This window comes from Poecilia reticulata, chromosome 2, assembly GCF_904066995.2.
Source record: "Poecilia reticulata chromosome 2, P_reticulata-male-v2, whole genome shotgun sequence".
Lineage (NCBI taxonomy): Eukaryota > Metazoa > Chordata > Actinopteri > Cyprinodontiformes > Poeciliidae > Poecilia > Poecilia reticulata.
The window spans coordinates 344,561-369,090 of NC_088831.1; the positions used below are offsets into that span (position 1 = coordinate 344,561).

At 38.3% G+C, this 24,530-nt stretch overlaps 2 protein-coding genes across 4 annotated transcripts in view; one reads left to right on the forward strand and one right to left on the reverse strand.

Moving 5' to 3' along the window:
* Nucleotides 1-7,295, reverse strand: part of sonb (SON DNA and RNA binding protein b) — a 31,180-nt gene extending 23,885 nt beyond the window's left edge. Inside the window, exons 1-6 of one of the 2 annotated variants that reach the window (XM_008430183.3) lie at nt 7,147-7,295; nt 6,557-6,760; nt 5,593-5,627; nt 3,642-3,829; nt 2,821-3,011; nt 673-851 (exon numbers count right to left, since the gene is read on the reverse strand). In XM_008430183.3, the coding sequence (XP_008428405.1) occupies nt 673-851; nt 2,821-3,011; nt 3,642-3,829; nt 5,593-5,627; nt 6,557-6,760; nt 7,147-7,229 (880 nt within the window). In that variant the 5' untranslated portion in view covers nt 7,230-7,295. The remainder of the gene's footprint in view (nt 1-672; nt 852-2,820; nt 3,012-3,641; nt 3,830-5,592; nt 5,628-6,556; nt 6,761-7,146) is intronic. The other variant, XM_008430191.3, reaches the window with a different exon arrangement.
* A 78-nt stretch (nt 7,296-7,373) lies between these two features.
* On the forward strand, nt 7,374-24,102 carry sts (steroid sulfatase (microsomal), isozyme S). Of its 2 annotated transcripts, none has more exons than XM_081614289.1 (10): nt 7,374-7,479; nt 14,023-14,200; nt 14,696-14,817; nt 15,635-15,757; nt 17,573-17,984; nt 18,842-18,978; nt 19,438-19,575; nt 20,329-20,488; nt 20,587-20,708; nt 22,929-24,102. In XM_081614289.1, exons 2-10 carry the CDS (start codon nt 14,040-14,042, stop codon nt 23,276-23,278), a joined length of 1,725 nt encoding a protein of 574 aa, XP_081470415.1. In that variant the 5' UTR covers nt 7,374-7,479; nt 14,023-14,039; the 3' UTR covers nt 23,279-24,102. The 2 variants fall into 2 exon arrangements, with proteins under 2 accessions (XP_081470415.1, XP_008428427.1); XM_008430205.2 differs by lacking the exon at nt 7,374-7,479 and adding an exon at nt 12,409-12,515.
* Nucleotides 24,103-24,530: the final 428 nt, after the last annotated feature.

A 24,530-nucleotide genomic window follows, 5' to 3' on the forward strand; every position in this document is an offset into this window, starting at 1 on the left:
CTTAATTCTTATTATTTATTACACTTTCATTCTAACAGTAGTAGTTTGTTCTTTACAGTTCATCCTCCATGTATTATTTTCTAATAAGTGTATACTGTCATGTACATATTAGCATGTTATAATGTTTAACACATTATAACATTATAATGATTAAAAGTAAACTTTTGAAAGGCAAATATTAAGCATACTTTTCAATAACTTAACTTACTTTTATTGGCCTAGTGTAATATTATAATCTTAAATGTGTTTTCATCAGCTACATTTAGAAATTAATGACAATTAACATACATAGAGACTGAAAATCCTCTACATATACACAAATCTATTCAATAAATTTAAATATTATTGAAAAGTCAACTTATTTCAGGGACTTTATCTCTATAACAAACTATATAGATTTCTTACACAGATGAACTCATTTATGGTCTATATGAGGATTTTCCACTTACAGGTAATGAAAACATGACATTTAAAATCAGACCTTTAAAAAATATTTGATATTCCACGTCAGATTGTTAAATTGGGTGAGATGTGTCTCATTTACTTATCAGTTACATACTAGCAACATCTGACACAGAGCTAATAAAAGGCAGCAACATGTGAGAGCTAAGCCTGTGAGTCAGAACTGTGCAGAGGCACTTATGGGGATTTGTTGGCTTTACATGATCTTACTTTCTTTTTCAGATTTGTCTCGATTCTCTGCTGGCTCAGCTGTTTTTGGTTCAGCTCTCTCTTCTGCCAGCAGGGGTCTCTGTGCAGAACTGAGGTTCTTCACTGGCGACGGAGGCCTCTCTGAAGGACACTGGGCATTGAGCACGGATTCACACAAATGTCTTGTCGTCTCAGACGGGCTGCAGTCAACCACACCACAACATCATTTGTTTCAATTAAGAAACATATCAAACAATTAGACATTTTCTGGCCTGTGAGGGACTGTCTTAATTACTGTAATGACAGCATTTGCCAGTATCCATGAAAAAATACATTAAGTAACCAGCAGCCCAGAAGATGAGCTTTGAAGCTGTGTTTTTGGCCTTTATATACATTTTAATGCCATTTGTGACATCAATGGGAAATGTCTTCATGCATTTTCCTTAGAGAGATATTTACAGCTAAAGTGGGATGAGACTGTCTGGGCTGTCCTGTTTATATTTAACAGTATTTATGACAGTGAAAAGCTTCTTCTGGTGATTGTGTAGTGTAATCAGCTGGATGGTGAACATGAAACACTCATGCAACTTGTCATGTTTTTATTCTTTGCTGAAACTGCCAAAGCAGCAAACCGCTTTGATTACATCTTGTGGTTTACCGCTTTTATCCAATTTAAAGCCAAAATTATTCTAAATAGGCAAATTTGTATTTTCTGGGAACTAATTCCTCCATTTATGGACTTCTCCATGTACAAAAATATTGCACATCATTATCTGTTGAACTGACGAATATCAGCTGGGAAAATGTTGCATTTCGTTTAACATTAGTCAGATGTTGATGCTACAGATGGCTGTAACAAACAGGAAGTGGAGCATACATCTCAGAAAAATGGAGAGTAGTCCCCGCTGTACTTGAGGTTTGGACATTGAAACTTTCAGAGTTTGTGCCTCTGGTGAGAAACTTTGCCAAGTCCCCTCCCCATATAAATCTTTTTTCAGAAAAGCTAAAGAGCAGCTCAAGCCAGCATACAAACTTTGAAGAAATTATATCAAATTTTGCAGTTTCCGTCAACCTTTTCTGATGGAATACCACAAATTACCCGGAAAAAAACATGGATCAAACCAGAACCTTCTAAGGCAGAAGTATGTGGTACACCATAGACCAGGGGTGGGCGATCCTGGTCCTGGAGGGCAGGTGTCCTGCAACTCTTAGATGTCTCCCTGGTCCAACACACTTGAATCCAACAGCTGAATCCCCTCCTCAGTGCAGTCAGGTTCTCCAGAGTCCTGCTAATGACCTCATTATTTGACTCAGGTGTGCTGAAGTTGAGACACATCTAAAAGTTGCAGGAGTCCAGCCCTCCAGGACCAGGATCGCCCACCCCTGCCATAGACAGATGAGGAACACTAGAGCAAAGCCAGATGAAACATCCAGACGAGAATTATGGGACAGCATGGGATTAACTCTGAAGTGATTTTAGCAACCAACTCTGGTTGGTGGAGAAAGTAATTCACTTGAAATTCTATTCAGTGTGAACAGGGTCTGATGACCTGGTGTGCCAACAGCAGAGGACCTGAAATGAAAAGCGAGTTATCAAAATAATGAGAGATAAATAATAATAGGACTCCCCCATTCTCTTCCTGGAGGACATTTTCAGGACTCTCCCACAACATTCTGGCAGAATGCATCATTCTCTGCGTCCACCTGTTTTCTATTTCAACGTGCATTCTTTTTGCTCAGGGCTACCCTCTATATTTTAACCTTGGATTTATCTTATGCAACAACAATAACCCATTTTATAATCTATTCTATAACAAACAGAGTCAACAAAACAAAGTGCTACATTTTCACAGCTGATATAAAAGAGGCCCAGTAAAGCAGGACTTTTCAGCGCCCATGTTGGCTTGCTATTGCAGGAGTCTCCAACCTGTGACTCTTTAGAGTTTCCTCATTGGTTCTGAGTAAAACTGATGTTAATGTAGTTGGACTGAGGGTTAAAATGTCACTTTGGATTAGACAGGTTGCAGACCCCTGCATTAGTGATGTAATTAGGCCCATTTGTCCTGGACACTGACTGAAAAAACTAAGAGTTCTTTTATTGAACGTATCTAGAACTCCCTCTGGGACGGGCATTTATCATAACATTTGTTGTGGTAATACATGTAATACCTGCTTTCGCTTTGGTGGCACTTTGAAGGAGACGGTGATTGAGTCTGTGATCTTTGGCAGTGGAGTCCCAGCGATGAGGTGGGGTTGCTCTTCATTGAGCAGGAATGGGACTCAGAATTGGAATGTGATGGTGGACACGGGCTCCTGCTCCCAGCTCTCTTTTCATTCCCATTCCCTTTATTGGAGCTGTCCTGTATTATAATGAAAAGCAGCAAAAAAAAACAACAAAACAAAACATGATACATGTATATGTGATGTCAACACAGACAGTTTGGGAAACTCATATTTATACACAGAGAGAAGGATCAGAATCATTACAGCTCATCTGCTACTTGTTGGGAATTTGAAGAATTTCATGTATTAAATGAATAAACGTGAAAGTTTTTACTTCTGGAAATGCTGATCTTATTTATTTAAAATAAATAAATGCTGTCCAACAGAAGCTGGATTAATTAGAGATTTTTAATTTGAATATAACACATTACAGATATACATGGAGGATCTTATGCAAATGAGTGAAATCGGGCATTTTTGGGTGGAACTCTGACCAACAGATGGAGACAAAGTGTTTCAACAAGAAGTGGTGAGGTAAACACATTTCTGGGATTTATTCTGTTTGAATTGTTTTTGTTTCTTTACTTGATTCATCATGGAAACAGACCAGTGGGAAAAATATCAACCATCAACTCCATGTAACCGATTTCAAAAAGTCAATATTTTAACTTAAGATAGTAAGTAGAAGATAATTGATACATTTGATGAAACTGATAATTCATATAAACAAAGCAGCCTCTATTTACTCCAACATGAATTATTATTACCTGTTTGGGGATGATATCTGGCAGCTGATCCTGTCGAGGCCGCAAACATTCATTGACCTTCTGCTTCGACGTGACTTCCGAGTCCGAATCGGACGTGTTCTCTCCACTTCTCCTTCTCTTCTTCTTCTTCTTTCTCTTCTTCTTCTTTCCTGACGAGTGCTCTCTGTTGGAGCTGGACTTCTTGTCACCTGGACCATTCAGAAGAGACCTTTAAGACACCAATGACTCCCAGAGAAGGAGACTGAACCATGTAAGATCCAGACTTCTTCTCTTGTGAGACTTAAACAGCAAAATGTAAAGTTATTGCACTACAGCCATTGGAAAAGAAAGTGCACCCTCTTTTCAATTCTCACCTAGTGCTTTGTGGACTCCTAATAGTTCAAGCACCACTTACACCTTAATATGAATTATTATCTATGGTTTTTCACCATCTCTGCTCTTGGAGTACAGTCAATCAGCACCAGGGAAAATGAATGTAATTCCTGGATTGGCTGGTTGAAAACATTACCCAATAGTGTGTTAAGTAGCAATGTATCTACTTGACATACCTTTGGAAAGGTATGCCCAGCCCTAAGCTGGGTTATCTTTTGAATGTTTAGAATAGGCTCTAGGAAAAATTCTGGAATAATTGTCTTGAATAATTCACTTTGGTGTCCAATAAAACATTGTTCCAAAAGCTCCAACTTTCATTAAGATGTTGCTTTTCAAACTCTTTCTCCTTCAACACTTCCAAACAAGTCTTGCTTATCCCTGTTTTCCTTTCTCAAACCTCACAGGTCAACAAACTGAGGCCTGCAGAGTCTAAGTTGAAATCCTCCTGGAGGCTCCTGGGAAAAATCACAGCTGTCTAAAATGTTTTCCACCTGGGGATAATCTGGAAATAGTTTGAAAACAGCATATATCCATCCTGGCATTGTGTTAAGATCAGTCTGTATGCTGCAGACTTCTGCTTTAAGAGAGGAGGTTCACCAGTTAACACATGTGATTAGCATCAGTTTTTCTCATGACAGCACTATCTCACACTGACAATTGTAAAAAAAATCTCCAGGCATTAATTTGTGTCTGGTTTCACTAAGAAACAATTATTTTTAACAAAAACGCCAGTATTCTGACGTGAATACTGCCTTCTGTAAGTAACAGCAGTTTGAACACTCCACTGGTTAACTATAGGATTTAGATCTTCCAGTCTTCCAATAATGCATAACTATCAAGTGGAATTTTCTAATTTCCTGTGAAGTTTAAACATATTTTAACTCAAAAACATGGCGGTCAGCTGGGTGACTGCCTTAGTGCCCCAAGCTCTGGGCTTAGCATGTTTTCTGGGGGTAAACACTGAAGAAAGCATGAAGAAGTTTTCCAGTTAAAATTAAACCCCCTGTAAGACTGCGATGGTAGCCTCACTCCCAACAACCAACATATAATATCGGATATGGATTATTCTGGCCTTACATTTCAGCTATTTACCTCCAAATTGCTACTAAATTGCACAGACTTACTTTGACTAGACTCACATTTGCAGAGTTTTACAAAGCAGCACATGCTGTTGAAGAAAGCTAAAAGATTGATGTGTTTTCATATGATGTGGCAGGTGCGTCACATCATATTCATACACCAGGGAAACAAGAAGCAGTTGATTACTATCAAGAAGTTTCAATTCTCTTCAGGAAGTAAGAAGACATAAATTAAGATTTTGAAGGGTTTGAAAAGCGCCACATGTGACGGTTTTCCCCACTCACTACAAAAGTATAAAAAAGGTAAAATTTTAAGCATTTTTCCCAATAAATATGACCTTTTTTTCCTCCATTCCTGTAAGACACATTGATATAAATCCCATCCCAATAAATCTAGAGCAAAAAGTTCAAGGTTTGCCCTCAAAAAACACAAAGCACATGTAAAAGGTGAATGTTTTTACTCAGCTGTAGAAAGTGCAGATGAGCTCTGGTCGACTCACCTTGCTCCTTCATCTCTGGACCTGGTGTCTCTTTTCTATGGGGAAAAGACAAAAGACAGGCAAGGCACAATGAAAACATGCACCACAACTAAAAACATCACAATGTGAAGTCTCAGAATACGCCATGTTAAGCATCTGTATTACATCCATTTGTAACTTTCACAAGCTCTCCCTCTCTTCTAACTTCATTATGTCTAGAACTTGTTTCAGCCAGGTCATTTGTAACTATGGTTTTCCAAAGCTATGGTTTAAAAACTGTAAAAAAGTTTTCTCTTAGAAATTCCAAACTTTTTAAGCTCTACTAAATTAGCAGATAGCCTAACATTAGGATTTATATTTGTGCTACTCTATAAAGAGAACAAGAGCAACTCAGTTTACTAAACACTTCCTTAGCATGTTTTTACATAATTTTTTAATTCATCCTGGCCCTTTTTTTCTTCTTACTGTCTGTTGTGAAATTAAGTAAACATTTAAACATCCCCTTAAAGCAACACGGAGTCATTCTGGTATCAAAATGGTAACATGACCGTTAGGTAAAGTGCATTCAGGGATATACAGTAAAGGATAATATTATTTCATTTTAAGATGGATTGAATCTTGGCTGCATTAAATTTCAGTTAAGATCTATTATTACTGTGATTGTGTGGCTTCTAATCTACACAATACAATATTTTCTTTCATTTAAAGACTGAGTTTAGGATTTTCTGGAATAAAATGATTAGAAATTATAAGATAAATTAGATAATGAATTAAAATAAATTAATTAAAACAGATTTTTAAAATTATCACAGTGGTAAACGTGACATTTTGGAACAATAATGAAATAGAAGAAAACAATTGACTTATTAATATTTAATTGAACTGCTGAAAAAAGTAAAAGGAATTATTGAAGGATATTGTCAACATCATAACATGATTTTAGATCCTCTTTCAGATGAACCTGTTTGGACGATGAACGTTTTACCTCGGCTCTTGTCCCTCCATGTCGGCTCCAGACTCAGAACTGCTCTCCTTCTCATGGTTCTTCCTCTTCTTCTTGCTCTTGTGCTTTTTGTGCTTCTTCTGCTTCTTTTGGGACTTGCTGGGGTCCTGATCCTGGTCTCTCGGAGGACTTCTCTTTGCCGCATCACTAACTTTACCTTCACAGTCCGCGCCTGTTGCCTCACTGCTGGAAAACGGATCAGAACATCGCATGTTACCGTCTGAACATTTAAGGAACACGAGAGCAGCATTGAAAAGATTCATGTAGAAGCAGAAAAAAATGTTAAGCGTTGATCTTTCTGACAATACCGCTGTTTGGCCTTTAATCGCCATCGTAGTGAAAATAATCTTTAAAAATCAAGCAGATGATCTTTATAAATATAAAAAAAACAGTTTCCATCTGTCTGAAGACTTTCAGCGGTTTCATCCTCTGTCCTTCCCGAAGCCTGCATGCTCTGCATGGTTAGTTCACAACATTCAGAACCACATGATTCGGCGACATTCAGACTGTAAGGCTATCGTTAGAAACAGTCCGTCAGCAGAAACACAAGCTAAATACGACTGCCAACATACCTTTTATCCTCCTTCTGCTCTTCTATCTCTCGAATCTTGTTAAGAATAAAATCCTGGAAAATTTGTTCTATGTTGGCCGCCATGTTTCAGTGTGTAACTAGATTAAACGCCCGGGTAGGAACTCCATCCGCTCGGTAGCTGCACCCATAGACACAATACAAGAGTAGACCCCGCATTGGCTGCTCCGGCGCAGGAAATAGGGCGGCCATCTTGGAGCGGTACTCCCTCCTACTTTGCTCAATCGAAACAGCAGAAGATGCCTCAGCACTGAGGGATTTTGTTGTTCAGATCGATGGACTATTGATGTGAGGCTCCACAGACAACATTTCACAAGTAAGATTGACATATTATTGTGTATATATTGTGATTGGAATATTACTTTACTGTATTTATGTCCACTGGCGAGATACCAGCTAATATTAGCTACAGTGCTTGGTGTAATACGGGGTTCAGCCGCTATGAAGGCTAACTGAGATAATGTAAATCTAAAATGATTAATTATTCTCTAACATTGACTTAGATTATCTGACACAAGAGACTATATTACAAATGAAACAATATAACCAGGCACGTGCAGAGGGGGGGAGGGGGGGAGGTGTTGGGCGGCTGGGGGTGCTTGAGCACCTGCCCTTTTTGCTGCCAAGTGCCTTTTTGGTCAATTTTTATTTTTATTTTATTTTTTATTTTTTTTGTATTATTATTTTCTAAGCCCTCTTAGAAAATAATAACATGTACATGTACATAACATGTACTAAAATTATTATTATTATTATTTTATTTTATTTATTTTTTGTACAACATAATAAGCCCCCCGGTCACCTTGTTACCTTTGACCTTTTGCCCGTGACGCATGACCCAGTTGCCTCTCGCTCAGTGAGATAAGGTGGCTAACTGGAGCTCAACGTAGCGAACGTTCCAGATTACAGAACAGTTTTTGGTGAAAAAAAAAACAAACGTTTTGGTGAATAAAGTGGAGTAGACCTGCTTCTTGTCAGATGACGGAAAACGTTGAAGTATCGTTTCTGCTTCAGCTCGGAGTCGCGGTTTAAACAGAGAGGTAATGAAATACAACAGACACTGACAGGCCTCTGCGTCTGCCTTTCTCTGAAGAACTACTGAGGGGAGGAGACAACCAGGTGAGGAGAAACTGTTCTTATCTATCATTCAGTATTTTTATTATATGGACATTAGGCTGTTGTTGTTGTGCTATTAGCTAGCTGCCAGCTAACGACTTTGCTAGCAAAGCAAGATAACTAACAGCTTCTTCCCTGTACCGTTAATGATATCAGTCATTCTTTAGTATTTATTATGCAATAAGGGAACATCGCCCGTCCAAAACCGATCATCTCCATAATGGATATATGTCCGATCTTCTAATTTCCTTTGCTGCATAATGTACATTTCATTTATTCTAGCATTAGGTAAATGTATCTTGAATGAGAATAACAATTAAATAAAAGTCCAACAAGGACATTTAGAATTAAAAATAACTCACCCTGAATTAGATATAATGAATGTAATAAAAATGTCATTAATGAAGGGAAAAAAACTCAACCCAGACTTTAAGTTTAGGGTCTGGTTCACAGAGTATGAAGTTACATTTTTTTCCCCAATTATTCAATGGAGAAAAAAAAACTAACCTCAGTTAAGTAAAATAAAATTGTAATCAAAACTTTTGGAATTTGTAATGATTTCTTTTTTTAAAAACAAATCGTTTTGTTTAAAAAACTTTTTAATTAAATAATTTTTTTGTCTTGTGAACATAAAAAGTTATTTGCCAAACATAAACTTTTATTTACACACATCAGAAATCTTTTATTGTGACTTTAGGCCCCGCCCACAACTCATGTGAGAATCACAAGCAAAACTTTGAGTCAAACAAAAACTTAGAATATTAAGAAAAGATTTCTGACATGCACAAATAAGTTTGTTTTGCAAAAAAAATTCACTTCATGAGACAAATGTGTGATTTAAATGTTTAAAAAAGTTTTTTAAGCAAAACTCAGTAGGCTTTTCTCATGGTGACATTCATTAACAATTCAATATTTGATTTAGTTTTTTTCTTTTTTCTGCAGTTCCACGTTAAAGTTTGATGCAGCTCTGCTTTCCTGAATGGACCGTCTTCATCTCCACTGCAGCAAACAGGCAGATCTTTGTTTTATAGATTACAGTCACTAAAAGGTTGCTTTGTACCCTTGTTTATATTTTTAATAGTGTAATTATGTAAAGACTAAATATGTCTGGTGGTCCAGCTCTGATTTACATATCTTGCTAAATTGTTTGAATATTGCAAAACTTTCCTATAACAAAATAGACCTGCAGAAAGAAATTACTAATAAAATATCTTACATATGCATAGTTGTCTGCTCTATGTAGAGATTCTCTTTAGCTTTGATTGTATATCTCACAATTTTGTAATTTATCATTGTTTATTAAACTTTGAAACTGAGAGGCTTTGTTAATATTATGTCCTAAAATACGGTTGGATGGGCCCTTTTCTTTTTTTGAGCACCTGCCCCTTTAGTGGCCTCTGCACGGCCCTGAATGTAACACATATTATACAACTTATATTATGTGTTATAACATTCACCAGTAAAGTTTACACAGGTGGTAAAGACTGGTAATTAACCGTATGTAATTCTTTCACTAGTAAGGTACATCCCAAATCTTCCGATTTTGTTTTGAAAGTTTCATAAAGACACAATGTGAGGAAGAAGAGGGAGAATCTATAAAGAGAGACAGATTCACTGCAGCACGGGTCAATCTCACATTGGATTTTGGACTCAATCTCAGCTGCTGAATCACTCTGAAGCTATAACTCGTCGGCTGAAAACGATATATATATATATATATATATATATATATATATATATATATATATATATATATATATATATCCTCAGTGTTGTAGACTCGAGACTCGGTCTCGTCTCGGACTTGACCGCACTTGGTCTCGGTCTTGTCTCGGTCTCGGGCGCTGAGGACTCGGCATTTTATTTCAAGACTGGTCGAGACCGCAACTATGAAAATATCACTAAACGTACAGCATACTGTCCAGTTTATTTGTTAACATCTTTGTTTTCAGTGGATGCAAAACCCACAGATAAAAATCCAACCAATAACGTGACTTGCCAATTATGTGTTTCTGTTACTCCAACCCCCACGTTTCTCTCGCACTCGGCGCTCCAGGACATGCGCAGTGGTTTTCTCTCAGCAGCAGTAGATCTGTCTAATCGTCAGTAATAGAATAAAGCTGCATAAATCATAAGAAACCCGATGGCCACAGTTAACTCAGCAGCGCTTCGCTTTCACAGACGGTGGGGACAACGTCTAACTTTTTTCGTCACTTAGAAAAGTATCTCAAAGAAAGGTAAGCTCCGTTGACGTGATGTTAGCAAAGCTGGCTGTGTAGAGACACATGAGCATTGTGATGAAAAAAAGTTGTCACTCACTGCCTGAATTATTGTGCGGAGATGTTGACTGACCTGCAGTTTTAACAAATGGAGATGAAGACGTGACCCTCCCGCACCCAGAAGGAGAGCGATGCTCAGAAGGAGCGCGGCAGACGTAACACTTGTCCGTTTTGGAGAAGCGAAACCATGCAAAAAATATATAGGCTATATAAATAAATAAATACATCCTGGCAAAAACGCACGCTGTCACAGTATCACCTCTGATCTGGACGCTTTAACGGACCAGAGGCTTTGGAGCGTCTAGCGCAGCTGATCCGCATCTGCGGGGTTTTTCTTCCCGGGTCCGAGGGAAGTCAGTGCGGGATCAGAAAACGATCAGAGTTCTGCCGTCTTCTAATCACGTCATTTCGTGAATTGTTACCTGATTTCAAAAACGTTCTTGCAGAGAAATACTAAATGTTTCGTTTGATGTCTTAAAATGTTTTTTTTCTTTGACGGACAACAACCTCTCCTTGGGCTGCCACCTTATCGTGGTGGAAGGGTTTGAGTGTCCCAATGATCCTAGGAGCTATGCTGTCTGGGGCTTTATGCCCCTGGTAGGGTCACCCAAGGCAGACAGGTCCTAGGTGAGGAACCAGATAAAGCGCAGCCCGAAGACCCCATATGATGAACACAAACTTTGGACTTCGTTTTCCCTCAACTGGACGCCTTCCTGGTGAGGTGTTCCGGGCACGTCCCACCGGGAGGAGGCCTCGGGGACGACCCAGGATATGCTGGAGGGATTATGTCTCTCGGCTGGCCTGGGAACACCTTGGGATTTCCCTGGAGGAGCTGGAAGAGGTGGCTGGGGAGAGGGAAGTCTGGGCCTCCCTTCTGAAGCTGCTGCCCCCGCGACCCGACCCCGGATAAGCGGAAGAAAATGGTTGGATGGATGGATGGATGGATGGATGGACGGACGGACGGACGGACGGACAACAAAAAACTCTAGCGAAACCCCTGCTCCAAACTCCGAACAGTGTCGGCCCCTCTTCGGGTTTTTTCTTCTTCCTTTTTTTTTTTTTTTTGTGGAGGATCAGTAAATAACTTATTGGTGTTTTACCATCAGCAGGTATGAAGTGCTTTAGCCTTTGAGTTGCACCACAGCGCAGCACAACTGAAACATCCAGGAGAAGAATTTCAGCTTGTTTTTATGAGTATAAAGGAGGCTGGTATCGCGCCTATTTATTTCTGTCATCACATGGACTTATATAAAGTTTTATACATTTTATTTTCATATAGCCTATTTATTATTGTTTTTCTTCTTTAGATAGTAGGTTGGCTTAGAATGATTCCAAATAATGTACAGGAATGACCTGGTGCTGTTGCATGTCAATCATCTGGGGGGGCCACTAGGGGTGCCAATCAGATGACAGGGGGGGGGGGGGGGGGGGGGCAATGGCCCCCCCTGTCATCTGATCAGGGTTGATCAGGCGGAGACCTGAGGTGTCAGTCAGTTCCCACATGGAGTCTAATAATTCCTGGATGAGGTTCCGGGTTTCTTCTACCCCTCTTGTCCTTCTTCTGCAATGTTTAGCAAACATTGGCCAAAACTTGTGCTTCTGTGGGAGGATAACCAGCATATTATTTTCTTCAGCTCTGAGCTCTTAGCTTCTTAAAGGCAGCTGACATAACCTTGAGCCCATTCAAAAATGCAGATAAGTATAATAAAAATAAAGATAAATAAAAATGAGATACAACTAATATTGACAGTCATTGACGTTTAAGTAAAATCTGAGCTAACAAAAGAAGTTTACTTTGCTTTTAAAGATCTACACTGTTCTAATGTCTCTATGTACCGTACGTTTATTTTGAAACTCTAACAGGAAGTACTGGTCTAATTGAAGGTGAACCTGATTTACTGTCAAACAGCCTTTCCTGCTCTTTTGTTATGTATGTGACTGCAAGCTGATCTGTACGGTAAGTGGAAACAGACTGTTTATTTTGCACTGCGTGTTCTTCATGTAGACGGTTAGCAACAGAGACGGTACACAAAGACAAAGTAACGCACCATGTGACCTGTTCCAACGTGTCATTACTGTAGGTCTCTCCTGTGGCAATGAATTGGAACAAAGTGAAAAACATGTCCACAGAACACATAGAGGAAGTACTATTAACATATAATTTAGGAAATAGTTTAATTTCATTGGGTAAAAATAAAATGGTGTCGTTAGAGGATTTAAAGATTCTGTATGGTAAGCAATATGCGAAGGGAAAAGGTGTTTGAAGTGTTGATTTTTACTCTTTGCAATTGATCATTTCTTGCACAGAATTGCTCATGTTGCAGAAAGACTGGAAACTAACTGAACTTCATTGAGCAAGTTCAGACTGAGCACACTAGAGATAACCTAATGAAATTGTGACTGTTTTCAGTAACTATGTGTTGGCATTGTGTACATACTTGTAATTGTATAACCTTTGCTGTCTTTTGGAGAGGGCTCCCTTGAAAATAGGTTTTAATCTTGTTTTAAGTCTCTGGTTAAGTAAAGGTAAAATGATATTAAAAAACAGGGATCACTAATGCAATCCAAGATTTATTAGTTTGTTGGGCTTTGTTAAGTTACAGAGAACTTAGAATTTTCTCTCTTTCACATTATTGTGGAGGAACTTAAGCTCATTCGTCTTTGTGCTGTTTCTTCAGTCCATTCAGGCGGTTTTCTCAAAGTTAAAGTCTGGACTTTGACTGGTTGTTGCCCCACTGTGTTTCTTCACTTTTCAGCCATTCTGTTGTAGATTTGCTGGTGTTCTGGGTCATTTAGCTGTTTTATGACTGTTGCGACTTTCTCAAAGTCATAACAAAACTGGAGACCATGCAGTGGTTAAAGTGCATGAAAAGGAATATTTATTAACATAAACAACAATGGATTGTGGATGTCAGTATCAGTGGTGTAATGCAAATGCTTGGAGGTGTTGTATGAGTGCATATGGAACTGTTGAAGTGCAAAAGCAAAGAGAAACTCAAATGTGCAAAAGGAGGGGAGCTGAGGCCTGGCAACAGCACCACAAGCGTCAAGCAGCAGAGTGGATGCCAAAGGCGACCCAGAAGATGGAGACAGCCAGGCTTAAATACTCTGTGCTCAAAATCATCCAGACCAGCAACACATGCAAAGGGGAGGAGCACAAAGGCAGACAAAAGCACCTGCTACCCAGCCCACAAGGCCCAGGGCCGTAATAAGGACAAATGTCAAGCCAGCAGATGATCTCGCATTAGTATCTGCAATACTTTAGTACAGAGGAGTTCATTGTTAGGTTAATGACTACAAGGCCCCCAGTGTCCTGTGTTTGAGTTGGTGTCATGTTTTTTTTCTGATATGCTGATATCATTCCAAATAATATTGACCCAGAACTGTTATGCCTTCTACACATAAGATTAAGCTGTTGAAAAACACACACATCACACCAGTGTGCTCATCTGTATCTTCCTCAGACTTTCTACTGGTCAAAATGATCTCCGCTTTGATGCCACATCCTTATCTGCTCCTGATGTTGCTCTTGGTGGGGAAATCTGTACTTCTACAGGAAAACATCAAGCCCAATTTCATCCTAATGATGCTGGATGATCTTGGAATTGGAGACCTGGAGTGTTATGGCAATACAACATTAAGGTACAACATCAGAAGGGTTTGCCAGAATATCAGCTTTAAAGATTAACAGGGTTGTGCTTTTTCATATAGGCTGATTTTTTTTATTCAGCCTATACTCTTCCTGTCTGAGAGTGGTCAGACAGGAAAGTGGATATATGGGTCGTGGCATGTATCCAGCACCCAAAGTTGAAATTTGACCGGATTTTGGTGTGCAAGTTCATTGATTCACAGTATATACTAACACTTTTCCAAGACTTCAACTCCTTTGGTGATCTTTTGAATGCTCTGGAATAGGGTGGATGCAAAAGTCTGCATTTACCACAACCAATGCCCAGTTACCAATGTAAAGGTGTGCTGTAAAGAAATCAAGAAACGTTTCAATAACACTCTAATTTTCAGTCAATGTGTTTTCTTCAGCACATGCAGGCTTCAGTTGCTCATGTCAAGTTTCAATAAAAACCCAACTTTGAAAGGCCACTGAATGTGACTTGTCATTGTTGATCATGTGATTTATAGGACATCCAATATTGACCAGTTGGCACAGGAAGGGGTGAAGCTGACTCACCATGTTGCTGCAGCAAGCCTCTGCACTCCAAGTCGAGCAGCATTCCTTACGGGACGATACCCAATAAGATCAGGCCAGTTCACCCAGAAACACCAGAATACATAACTGAAACATCTGAAATCTCAATTCAAAAACACACTTTTTAGTTATGTACCAATCAAATCTGGGAGTTGAAAGCATTCTCATGGAAAACAGTAGGACTGACACTAACTTGTTGGTGAGCTCCCAACTTCTCCAAACAGAATGAATTCTGATATTTAGAGAACTGATCAGTTGAGCATTTACATGGTGTTGTAGCTTAGCTGGTCGAAGTGACACTCTTTTAAACAGGAGATCCTGTTTAAAAGTGTGGACGTCCTGTCTTAAACAGCTCCCCTTAGATAAGCATGCTCCTTTAAAGGAGAATATATGTATGAAATCTTTAGAACAGGGACAGATCAGTTGTGGATATTTGTCAGAGTCAATGTGGTGTTTGTTTTGTATTTCTATTTGTTGCCAATTTCAAGACATAATTGCCAGAAACCTTTTCAGATTGACTTTGCGCTATATCTTATGTCTGAGTCAATGCTGTAGCTTTCTTTAAAATAACATGACAAAGCAGTTTTCTACACAAAGATGGTAGCGATACAACTCTCTGTATCTGAGAACGTCAAAACACCTGGCTTGTCCAGAAGATCCTGGCATCCACGACTTGCTTTGCTTTTAGATGACATTTTACCATTGGGAAAAAAATCTAGAAGTAAATCAAACTAAATGAGCTCATTGAGTTTAGCTCAGGTTTGAGATGGGGGTAGATGTACAGATCTCTGCATTCAAACTCACAATTGACTGATTGCACTTAAAAATGAAATAAGGAATTATATTCTCTCTCTCATTCTGTTCTCCAACAGGTATAGCTGGTAATTTAAGACCAGGGGTCTTTATATTCAACGCAGCGTCGGGAGGTCTACCGGCTCGAGAAGTTACTTTTGCTAAAATTGTTAAACAACAGGGTTATAATACAGCTCTTATAGGTGAGCAATACTCAACTATTGACCAGCTGGGTGAAGCTGACACCCCACCCACGTCAAAAAATCCAACAAATAGTCTGAATGGTTAGTGCTCCGTTTGTGCAGTTAAAATTTTCATTTGTGCAGCTTTGGTTTCTGAGATATTAAAAAGGATTTTTTAGGTCATCAAGAGTTCACCTGATGGTGTGATCCATCAATATGGGGTGATCCCCATATTGCTCCCAAACAAACCAAAGTGGGCTACTTTGTTAGTGCTGCGTTTGTGCAGGTTTATGCCGTTAAAAATTTGTTTGTGCAACTTTGGTTTCTGAGATATTAAAAGTTATAATTATGGCCGATGAATTTAATTCAGAAGATGTGCCCTTTATGCATATGCTTAAGTGTTAATAATTCAATATAAATGTAAAGGCTGCAAGATAGTGCCTCTCTATGTTTCAATAGGTTTAAAAAGTCTGGATTTCAAATATAAGTTGTGAATTTAAATAAATCCATATGTAAGCTAGCCATGCATACATCCTCTCTGATTTTATGGGGATGGATTGCATTGAGTCAATATTTTATGTGAAACATGAGCATTAATTTACTTACCTTGTTCAAAAATGAAAATCAGAGGGTTGGAAAAATTCCAAAAATTACTTATTCAAAACGATTTATTTGAGTCTGCTAGAATAATTTTAATGAGAGACTGAAATTACACTTGCTCTGCACCAAATCCAGATCGGGGGTGGCTTTTAAAAATCAAGGATATAGGACATTAAATGTCAGAAATGTCCTATTTCTGACATTTAATGTCAGAAATAGGATGAAATGAAAATTGTTGTATTTAAAATATATTTACTAAATATTAAGTACATTACGTGGATGAACTTTGTTGAACCAGTGACGCACTTCCGGTTTACTCTGCAAAAACTTTGCTCAAGCAACTCGCATATTAGCTATGGATTTTTTTAAATTATTATTTCTACCCGTTTGCTGCATAATCAGCAGAAAGTAAGTCAACAATGTGAATATAATTGTTCAGATCACCTCTGAAACCAAAGCACAGTTGAACAGGTTATACACATTATGTTAGGGTCACTGCTGCATGTCCTTTATTGGCAGAATTCAATTATTGTGGAGAGAGAGAGAAAACGCTATATTGGTGAGAAAACATTGCTATCTTAAAATATTTCTTGAAATGAGACAAATTTCTTCTTGTTCTAAATCTTTATTGAAGTTAAAAACAAAAGAAGGTACACATTGTACAACAGCTGAAAATCTGAAGAATTTAAACAAAGTAGCCCACTTTGGTTTGTTTTGGAGCAAGATTGGGGGAGTGTGAACTCTGGATGACCTAAAAAATTATTTTTAATATGTCAGAAACCAAAGCTGCACAAACAAAAATTTTAACGGCACAAACGGAGCACTAACAAAGTAGCCCTCTTTGGTTTGTTTTGGAGCAAGATGGGGTGACGGTGACGTCATCGGCCAAAATTATAACTTTTAATATCTCAAAGACAAAAGTTGCAGAAACGACAGTTTTAACGGCACAAACGGAGCACTAACGAACTTGGTTTGTTTTGGAGCAATATGGGGGGACGGTGAACTCTGGATGACCTAAAAAAATAATTTTGAATATCTCAGAAACCAAAGCTGCACAAACGGAGCACTAACCATTCAGACTATTTGCTGGATTTTTTGACGTGGGTGGGGTGTCATCTTCATACAGCTCTATTCACCTGGACTACTGTAAGAACCAGAAAGTGAAATTTTGTACTAACTTTTAATTTGTAAGTGGCGACAATGTAGAGTTAATGCAAATGTAATTATTTTTTGCAGGGAAATGGCACCTTGGACTTAACTGTGAGAGCAGTGATGATCACTGCCACCACCCCAGTGTCCATGGCTTTGATTACTTCTTTGGAATTCCTTTAACCAACCTGCGAGACTGCCAGCCTGGACACGGCACTGTTTTCCAAATCCATAAGTACTTACCGTACGGTTCGCTGGGAGCAGCCTTGCTCAGTGCGGCTGTTCTCCACTGGAGTGGTCTCATCCTGCTCCGAAGACGACTGATCTTGGGTCTGCTGTCCGTGCTGGCTGGGGTCACCATACTGGTAGCAGGATTTATCAAGATCATTCCTTATTTGAACTGCATTCTCTTCAGAGATCACAGCATTGTGGAGCAGCCGTTCACTTTAGAAAACCTGACACAGAAAATGACTCATGAGGCAGTGGATTTCATAGAGAGGTATGGCACTTTAACTCGGCTCATGTAGCTCAGTGTTTAAGTTAGGCCCAGGTAGATTTAGCTTACAAAGTAATGTTTCTCCAGACTGGAAGTAATATTAACATGTTGGAGTCCTGACATGAATTCAACAGAGAATCTGTTAAAATCTGTAAATTATTTATGAAAAATAATTCATAGCCTTCTGTATAATCATTAAACATATTGGTCTAATTGCATGTTCCATCTGGTATTTAAAGGATTCACGTTTGGGGTTTACCTTTGAGGTTGGAAGGCCACCAAACCGTTGCCCTAATCTTTAGCTCCCTCCACAGATTTAAGTCAGGACTCTGTGGGATCCATTCCAGATCACTAATATTGCTTCCAGACAGAAGAAACATGTTAGTCAAATTAAAAGTTTCCCTAAGGAGCTCCATGAAAAACACTCTCACATATAAACTAATACTTTGACCTGAATCTCTCTGAACTCAGAGGAAGAATGAGTGATGGTCTGGTACAACTGAACACTAACTTTTGGTTACACCAGAATCCATCACATCATACCCACATTAAAACATGGCAGTGACCACATGATGCTCTGTTCTTTGGATGGACTTTGTCATTTTCCGATAGTGGATGAAATCATTAACAATCAGACATTCATCTACAGCTTCTCTCTGATAAATTTAGTTGCTTTTCAGTTTAATTGTACAAGGGACACATTAAAGGTGAAATTCTTTTTTTACTTAATCTGAAATGTTAAAGGGCTAACTAAACTTGTATATCCACAATTTATCTATATATTTAAGAAACAAGACCATTAAGAATACATCCTCAATAAATAATAATAAATCAGTTATTACTGTGTTGTCTGTCTGCAGGAACTCAGGAAGGCCTTTCCTTTTATTTTTGTCCTACTTACAAGTTCACACGGCCATGTTTGCTTCTGCTGCGTTTAAAGGAACAAGCAGTCATGGTGTCTATGGAGATGCTGTTCATGAAGTGGACTGGAGTGTTGGTGGGTCAGAGCAATTGAATAAAAATATAGTATAGGAAATATGGGTGAAATATTAAACATTTTTCAGCACACAGTAACATTTATTTAGTGGAATGCTTTAAGAAAGAAAATTCCCAAAGTACAATTATTTGCTGCTGTGCTTTTTTTAAAGGTTTTGTTGGCTCTAGTGGCCTTTATTTGAAAGTAGTTTGACAGGAAAGAGGGTTATGAGAGAAGGGGAAGACATGCGGCAAATGTCACCAGGCCGGGAATCAAACCTGCAACCACTGGCATGAGGACTAAGGCCTCAATACATGAGTTGTGCTTTGCCCCTGCATTAGAAAATGTTCTAAAATGTAACGTTTATTTGAGATGAGCAACATTTATACTTTATTTTCAACTATGTCACAAAACATTGGTGTTCATGACTTCATCACATGGAATCCAGAAAACCTAACGCTAATTATTGATTCCTTCCAGGCCAGATCCTGCAGACGCTGGACAGACTCAGAGTGAGAGAAAACACTCTGCTTTATCTGACTTCAGACCAGGGTGCTCATCTAGAGGAGCTGACTGCTGCAGGCCAGGTGCATGGAGGATGGAATGGAATATATAAAGGTATATCACAAAGAGAATTTGGCTAAAGTTGATATTGTTCAGCGTCTGTCATTGCCAGACCCCAAATGTGTTGAAATGTTCATATAAACAGCTAAAAACCCAATCTGCCAATAGTCATATTCATATATAAAATAAAACTTTACCTGTTTTTCTTTGCAAAAAGTTGAAGTTTAGTCAGATTGGATGGAGATTGTCTCAGATGAATTTAGGTCAAGACTTTGACTGGGTCATTCTAACGCGTATGTTTTGATCTAAATCAGGTCATTTCAAAAGGGTGTGAATACTTTTGTGAAGGTCTTTATATTACCTTTAGCTCAATAGATTACAAAAAAATAATAGGTTAAATTTCTGATGTACATTTTTTTACTACTAGGTAGTGGGACAGTGTCTTCAGAGTCTTCCATATGTTCATTTTTTCCAAATGTTGCAAATAAGATTTTTATTATTGTTGTTTTCAGGGAAGTTTTAAGGATAAAAAAGTATTTTTGAATTATGGCAACTGCTTCTTTTACTTTCTGAATTTGACTTAACTGCTGGTTTTCCAGAAAACGTTCCGGTCAGAGTGTGCCTCTGCCTCTGCAGAACAAACTTTGCCCTGGATGTTGTTGAAACTTCATCTGCTGTTAAAATTCTGTAACCTTACAGAGGAGTCTGGCCTTATGATGCCCTTTGTTACTATAGTAACCAACCAAGAATTTTTTGTTTTGGAACTAAAAATGCTTCATTGGAACATTGTGTTCTGTGTTTGAGCAGCAGGGAAGTCTACCAATTGGGAAGGAGGGATCCGGGTTCCTGGAATTCTGAGCTGGCCGGGTCAAATCCCCAGTGGCACAGAGATAGATGAGCCCACCAGCAACATGGATCTGTTTCCTACTGTTGTTCATCTAAGTGGAGCTACAATTCCACAGGACAGGTTTGTCTGCCAGTCAAAACCAACCTTGAGTTTAGGAGTTTTGTTGGTTGTGTGTGTTTCTGCCACACGGCTTGCTGACTGTGTGTTCTTTTTTGTAGGGAAATTGATGGCCACAACCTCATGGATCTGCTACAGGGAAGAGCTGAAAGGTCCAACCATGAATTTCTGTTTCATTACTGTAACTCCTACTTGAACGCAGTGAGATGGCATCCTCCCAACAGTAAGTCCCATGATACAGAATGTTCTGACTTCAAGCTGTGGTTTTATCCACACTTCAATTTACTGAGTAAAAAAATCTTGAAAGAATAATAATGGACAATAACTGCAAATTCATATGTGGGACTTGATTAAAATGTTTAATTCAATTAATTGCAGGGTCTGTATTAATCAATTACAATTTATCATATCATATATTAACATTTTCAATTAAAAAGCAATTTGCTGCTAAATTATTGAATAATTAAACATATAAACACAACAACAAATATTTATTGTTTTGACAGCATGTTATGAAAAGCCGTCACTTAAAATATCTGTCAAACATTCAATTTAAAACGAACCTCACTGCGGGAGTAAAACGACATATTTGGAATGAAGGAGAAGAATTATCCAATCAAAACCATTTGAGAGTGGGGCTGGATTTTCAACCACGCCCACTTAACGGGGTTGGATAGTGGCAATGTTATTCACCAATGAATAAGTACTTGTAAAAACAGCAGCATTAAAGAAAAACTTCTGCTGAAATGACTTTTGTAATTTCTGCTCCAGTTCTGACCAGCATTTTTACTCTGATGCACAAAGTCAACCATCAACACTACCATTTCTCTTTACAACTAAGTGTCACATTAAGGTACTGTTTGACTTGTGGTAGCATACTGATATACAATTAGACATTCTTTAGGCTCAAAGTGAAGTTGCTACTAAAGAGTTTTAGAAGAGAACCCATAAGAGAAAACATTACAACCAAAGAAACAACAACAACACAGTTTTAGATTGGTCCTTCAGTTAAAGCCATGATTCCAGTGCTTTCATTGGAAAGTTTGCAACAGAGTGTAAGGTGAGGAGAATCTTCTACCTTCACCTGTTCCACTTCCATCCTTCTATGGGAGAACGTAATTGTTCGTAGTCTATCCTCTGTGTTTGGCCAATTAAAATCAAGTTTCACGTGTGCTCAACTAATTCCTTTTGGATAGGTTTATTTTGTGGAGAAAAACAACTAGTTTTATTGATTACAACAATAAACAGTCACACTTTGTGGTTCTAGATAATAACAATGTCTTTAAAATCAAGTATCTGCTGAAAAGCAGTTTGGGATTTATTTTGACAGAAAGTGTCAAGATTTTTAGATTTTCTAGCTCTAAAATATGATGGGCTTTTAAAGTCAGCTATTGTACATATAAACCTACGGGACCCATAAAAAAGAGCAGGTTTTAGATGGTAGTGACTACATGTAGCCAAACACCATGGAACAGCTGACCAGGAAAAGGTAACTGATCTTCAATGTCAGTTCTGTAGAAGAACTCTCGAAAATTGAAGGAAACATTTTGCTATAAACACAAGGACAAAAGCATATATAAAAATATATTTTCTATTTATTTAAAAAAACAAACAAAAAAAAAAAAAGGTTTTCAACAACAGATCTCAAAAATATAGCAAAATGGAGCCAAAAGAAATCAACTCAGGCAAACCTAACTCAGGATAACAGACCAAAACTGACCTCACACGATGAACACACAGGGGAATTTATACACACAGGCTAGCCTACACAACCGAGGAGGGGTGGGAGAAAAGACGACGACAAATAAACATAAATTACTCATTTAAACTAAAACATTTTGACTATAACACAACTATAAAAACAAAATAACCTAACACCAAAAATGTTACAACCAATCATCTTCCCCCAGCCAGTCCTTCAGACTCAGCAAACAAAATAGTTAAATAAACATAAGGTGTTTACTAAATGTGTGCACCCACAATATTAAACATCCTAATGCAATAATAAGCATGACGTCTATAAGGTGACCAGTCGTAACAGAACTGGTTCAGTCTCATTTAAATCAGTTGGTCTCCCAACACAACATGTCCTAAACAGTCCTTGAACCTTTCAGAGTGGTGAAATCAGGGCTCTTCAATAACTTGATGTTAGCCTTTTTGATACTTTCTATAATCAGTGTGAATGTGTGTTTGGAATCAACTGTGCCGTTTCAACCATCTACCTTTGGATTAGAGTTGAAGTCCTTCCTGGTTGTTATTCCACTCACCTCCTTAGATGTGTTAGAATCACTAATAGCAAAACTGACCTTCTGCACGATTACATCCTTCTTAAATTGACTCGATATGAGTTGCTTTAATTGTGGATATATTTTTTGGCTTCATGTTACTCTGTCCACAAACACCTTGTCATCTCACATACATGATTTTCCTGATCATTCCGCAGGTGGCTCCGTGTGGAAAGCCTTTTACTTCACCCCAGACTTCTATCCAGCAGATAAAACAACCTGTTTCCACACACATGTCTGCTTTTGCACACCAGATCATGTGACCTACCACGATCCTCCACTTCTTTTTGATCTCTCAAAGGACCCATCAGAGTCAAGGCCACTGACCGCTGACACAGAACCGGCGTTCTACTCGATTCTTGCTGCAATGAAGCAGGCAGTGGAGGTCCATCAGAGGTCAGTGAAGCCTGTGGAGTGCCAGTTAAGTGCGGCACACATCATGTGGAAGCCCTGGCTGCAGCCCTGCTGCTCCACCTTCACACAGCTCTGTCAGTGCCAACAGAACTGACCCGGGGTCAGTGGACGACCTCCATACAAAACTTCTTCAAGACCAACCTAAACAGAATCCAATTAAGAACCGTCCACGTAGAATACTAACTTTCAGGAATAAGGAGGATGAAAAACTTTATGACAGTTTATGACATGGCATTGAATGAAACTTGTGAAGAATATTCTATGATTTTCTTTGTACTGTATATAAAGTTTGCATTATGTAAACCTAATGGATTTAATACGCTATCTGTTTAAAACATGAAGTATATCTGGGTTGGATTAAATGGATGTCATCTGAGACAGTTTCTAACTTTCACACAGACCTTCAAAAATACAATGTGAGTAATTCATACTATGCAAAAATTTAATGAATTAAAAATATATATATTAAAAAAATGCAATTGACAGTGATTGGCTTTTGATGTGTAAAGCAATTCAGCTCCACTAGCAACTGGAGAGAATTTATAACACCATATCAAAAGCAAACTAATTAAAGTAAAAAAGGGCAATGCTGGAGAGATTACATAAACCCAATCGAATGCATGTCATTTGGTCATGTAATAAATTACAACCATTGTGATCAGATGTTGTTGGGATAGATGGAGTTCTTCAGTGTAAAGTTCTGATGGATCCAAAGGTTTTAATTCTGGACGGTTTGTAGGGACACAAAACAACACAAAAACTGTGGTGAAAACAAACATTGCATGTGTCATCCCTCTGGGGAAGCAAGTATTAGAAGCACCCAGGTGTTGGAATCTGTTTCTTCATCAAATAAATAAGATTCTAACAAAGTCAGGGATCAGATTGAAAATAAAGTCAAATAAAAACATAGAAAAGCTACCTTGTGCTTTGGTTGTACTTCATATTAATGTGCTACTTTGTGTTGGTTTGCAGCATAAACATCAACTACAGTGGATTCATTTTTTTGCAACGTTTTCTGTTGAATGCTCTTCCAAACTATTACTGAAAAATTAGACATTGATTTTTTAGTAGAACAGATCTAAAATATTCTAAAGAAAATGTAGCTTAGGAAGCTAAAATAACTAGCCAAAATACTGCATGACATGCTATGGCTGGCGTTTGCAACACAGCCACTCCAAAAGCGACATTAATATTCCTTGCCACTGATTGGCTGCATCCCCAAGAGTGGAAGACCATGGATAAAAGCTTCTATGGTAGATCTAAGATGGTTTTAATTTGATGTATTAATGCATGTTGAGGTATATTTGCTGTTTCAACTATTAAAATAGGTACTTCTAACTATTTTT

Coding starts and splice junctions, on each gene's coding strand:
- sts (XM_081614289.1), top strand. CDS start 14,040: ATGATCTCCGCTTTGATGCCACATCCTTATCTGCTCCTGATGTTGCTC. Junction 14,818..15,634: donor ACGATACCCAATAAGATCAG/GCCAGTTCACCC, acceptor GTTCTCCAACAG/GTATAGCTGGTAATTTAAGA. Junction 20,489..20,586: donor GCTACAATTCCACAGGACAG/GTTTGTCTGCCA, acceptor TCTTTTTTGTAG/GGAAATTGATGGCCACAACC.